This window comes from Olea europaea, unplaced genomic scaffold (genome assembly GCF_002742605.1).
Source record: "Olea europaea var. sylvestris unplaced genomic scaffold, O_europaea_v1 scaffold1506, whole genome shotgun sequence".
NCBI classification, from domain to species: Eukaryota; Viridiplantae; Streptophyta; class Magnoliopsida; order Lamiales; family Oleaceae; genus Olea; species Olea europaea.
Window position 1 is genome coordinate 68,635 of NW_019232636.1, and position 3,822 is coordinate 72,456.

The window sequence follows — 3,822 nt, forward strand, 5'->3', positions numbered from 1 at the left end:
GTGTTTTAATTTATCAATTTTGATTAAATTAAAATAATATTTCATGTCGTTAGGCATTGTGATTGGGCACCTGATGAGTCGCACATAAAAAGAGAACTGGAAGATTGTGATTTGTCAACTAATTAATTTAACAAGCGTTGAATAAATTAATTAATTGAGTTGTTTATTTATAGACCTGAATTTAATTAAATGAGTTAATTAAATATTGGATCGGGTCAGGCCAAGCCCATTTGGCTTATATAAATATGACTAAGGTTTTCAAATCTTTAGAGAATTCATTATTCTTGCTAGTACAAGAAGAAAACCCTAATCCTGCAATCTTGATCTATGTGTGGATCACCATTGAGTTTGGACAATTGGACAGTTGTGGGTGACAGATCGAAGTTGTTGGAACGAAAAGAATGGCAAAAGGTTTGAAGAAGTTTTAAAGGTACAATTTTCTGATCCCTTAATCAATCTTGAAAATGTAGAGCTTCCTTGATGAACTTATCAAAGTTGACATGAGATGATCCCCCAACATCAGTAGCTTCTTGTGCTATTTTCTTCCATTCCTTAGCCTTGGTTCTCATTTTCCTACCTTTCTCACCTCCCATCATTTCCCTAACCAATTGCGCAACTTCATCGCGCTTCACATAATGATCGATCTCGATCCCAATTCCCCATTTTGAGCACGAATAGTGACAATTTGTTTGCTGATCAGCAAAAAAAGGCCAGCAGATCACTGGCACACCCGCACATATGCTTTCCATCATCGAATTCCATCCACAATGTGTCAAGAATGAACCTACAGCAGGGTGTTCCAACACCTGATCCTGTGCACACCAGCTTATTAACAATCCTCTATCCTCAATCTCCTCGAGAAATTCTTCAGGCAACATTGCTGATCCGCCTTTCACAATGTCCGGCCTAACAATCCAGAGAAAAGGTTGCTTGCTGTTTGCGAGCCCCCACGCGAATTCTTGAAAATAAGTGCCTGACATTGTTGTCACGCTCCCGTAATTCACATAAACGACTGACTCAGGTTTTTTGCTATCTAGCCATTCAAAAACTTTTGAGTCCAGTTTCCATAAACTCGAGTTTAGCGACTTGGCTTGGCTTTCGGGGACGTGCCTGCCAAGTAGAGGAAGAGGCCCTATTGTGTAAATGTTTGGGAAATTGAATTTGGATATTACAGCCCGTAAGGCTTCTTGTTCAAATTCATCGAAGGTATTGAAAATTACGGCAGGAGCTTTCAGACAATTCTGTGCTTCTTCTCCCATGAAATCGAACATGATGTCGTTGGGATCAGTCGTTCGGATAAAACTAGGAACGTCCTTAAGGCAAATATTGTTCAGACCGGTCATCCAATCAATTGGGGTGTCAAGAGTGCCATCAGTCAGGTAGTCATCATCTGGAATGAAATGGCAACAGAACTCCATTACAGGCAAATCAAAAGACAACTAATATACAAGAAAATATTGTAATTTGTACTCCATATAATTCATGTTATATTGTCTTTAAATGTTTAGCATATTATTAGAGTCAGCAAATGTCTGGATTCAAGTCTCGTTTGCCAACGATTTATGAAAATCGTCCATGGATTGGTTTTCCATAAAAATATTCTACAACCTCAAATCCTAATTGTATGTCTTGTAAGGTGGATTGGACACTATAAACAATAAGAACTAAGGAAAAGAGAGTTAAAAAATTTCATATACTAACAATGTAATACTGTAATACTATATGCCAAATATACACTAGTATGCTTTATACATTATAGTGCACGATATACTCAAAAGGTTTTGATAAAGTACCGTCAAATCCACCTTACACAACTTACCATAAGAGTATTTTCTAACTAATAGTTTAAACTTTTCAGGCGAAGTGGTTCAACATGGCAAACATAATATAAGACATCACTTACTTTTTAAAGGGAAAATGCCTCTTTTGATGAGTTCTCGGTAATGCAAGTATCCTATAAAGGAGCAAGCAGAAGCAGTCCAGAGCTGAACCTCAGGAATCCCCATATCTTCAGCAGCCCTAATTGCAAAGCTCATCACTCCATCTGAAATAACGCATGTAACCCGAGGCGCGTTAGGTGATGAATTAAGCCTGGACAAGAGGGCTTTGAAAGGCAACAAACATGTTTTCCTTGTATTGTCACAGAGGAGTGGAACATCTTGGGTTGCATCTTCATCTGATGGAGGCATTCCATCTGGTATCGTCTCAAACTTGAAATCAGGCAACCCCTTCACAGAATCAGGGCCTTTTGATCGGATCAAACGTCTGTGATTATATTCTGTGTTCACAAAAGTGATATAAAAACCTCTTGAATGCAAAAGCTTTGCAAGTCTCATCATAGGGGTGACATGGCCTTGTGATGGATATGGAACTAAAACTGCATGAGGTTTTGCGGTTTTCATTGAACCTGTCTCAGTATTAAAGAAGAAGAAGAAGAAGAAGAAGAAATTGATATTATATGGGAATAGTTCTGCTTATCAAATATATATGAGCAAGGTTTCGGCAAGATGCTGTGAATTATGACATTTACGGTCAAGTTGAGATATAAAATATCTATCATTATTAATCATTGGGGGATTAATCAAGAAACTTTAACGATTGTTTAAGGCCTGATCAACATCATGATCAAGAAACTCTTATTAAAATATTCTTGTAAATATTAAACCCGATCCGGACATCGACCTGATCGAGGTATTGGGTCACGGGTTAGTAGTTGAACCGATGGGTTAGTGATTGGACCAATGGGTTAGTGGTTGGATCGGTGGGTCATTACTTAAAAATTCTAAAAAGTTTTTTTGTTTATTTATTTTTTAAATATGAAACTTTCATTCAGATAAAATTAAAATTTTTAAATTATTTATCATTATTTATTTATATATTTTTAGATTATTTTGTCATTTTAATTAAAATTAGGACTATAATTTTTTTAAAATTATATATATATATATATTATGGCAAATAAATTATAATAATCTATTAAATTCTGTGATTAGATATTGCCCATCCCACCTTGAGGTTGAAGTCTTAAATCTTTTAAAAGTCAAATATTTAAGGGAAAACTTTTGAAATTCGGTCAAAGCAGTCAATAGCCCGATTTGGAATAAAAATCGGTCTAATTTGGTAAGAAAGCAGCCGGTTAAATCGGTCAACTGGTGGGTTAACTGATCAAACTCGGAGTTTTGATTGAATCATTTGCATTTGTGTAAAATTATTTAACCCACCCGATTAAAGGCCCGAGTGATAGGTTAGCTCAGGTTGAGTTTGATAACTATAGTTGTGATTCCGAATGGATAAAAAGGAATATTATAATAAAGTCAATAGCGGTGGCGAACTGCCCTACACTATCTGGCAGTGGCCATTAATACTGCTGAAACATGCCGACAAACAAGGTAAAAAAAAAGGGGTTTGAGGTGGCTTCACCTCAGCCCTTGATCTGATCTTAAATTCAGATCAAGGGCTTAGGTGAAGCCACCTCAGACCCCTGTTTTTAACCCTATTTTCAGATCTGTTTGTATAGCCGATTTGTTAAAAATTTCATGAAATTATAATGGAATACAAGAGCATTTTTAGTTTAATTGTTATGTGAGTTTAATTTTTTCTTGGTTCTTTATTAGTAAAAATTAAAGTCTTTGAAGAGTATTTCTAAATTAATCTCGATATTTTACAAAAGTAAATTAAGATTTCCCTTTTTCAAAAAAAATATTAATAAAAAATTTCTTTTAAAATTATGCTTATCAAAATAAACAACTTAAAATTAATTTTTAATTATTTTAATCAAACACATCAAGGATCTTATCATTTTTTATTATATTTCCAATGTTT

The 3,822-nt window shown here is 35.0% G+C and overlaps 1 protein-coding gene across 1 annotated transcript; it reads right to left on the reverse strand.

Annotated features, from left to right (window-relative positions):
* Positions 1 to 410: 410 nt before the first annotated feature.
* Positions 411 to 2,544, reverse strand: LOC111376435 (linamarin synthase 2-like). Its single transcript, XM_022999398.1, has 2 exons — positions 1,904 to 2,544; positions 411 to 1,390 (listed from the first exon to the last, which is right to left on the reverse strand). The coding sequence occupies exons 1-2, from the start codon at positions 2,400 to 2,402 to the stop codon at positions 453 to 455; spliced, it is 1,437 nt and encodes a 478-aa protein (XP_022855166.1). The 5' UTR covers positions 2,403 to 2,544; the 3' UTR covers positions 411 to 452.
* Positions 2,545 to 3,822: the final 1,278 nt, after the last annotated feature.

Excerpts from the sequence above, each read along its gene's own strand:
- LOC111376435 (XM_022999398.1), bottom strand. The coding sequence starts at position 2,402 with ATGAAAACCGCAAAACCTCATGCAGTTTTAGTTCCATATCCATCACAA. Across the intron at positions 1,391-1,903 it reads AGGCATTTTCCCTTTAAAAA|ATGATGACTACCTGACTGAT; the intron begins GTAAGTGATGTC and ends ATTTCATTCCAG.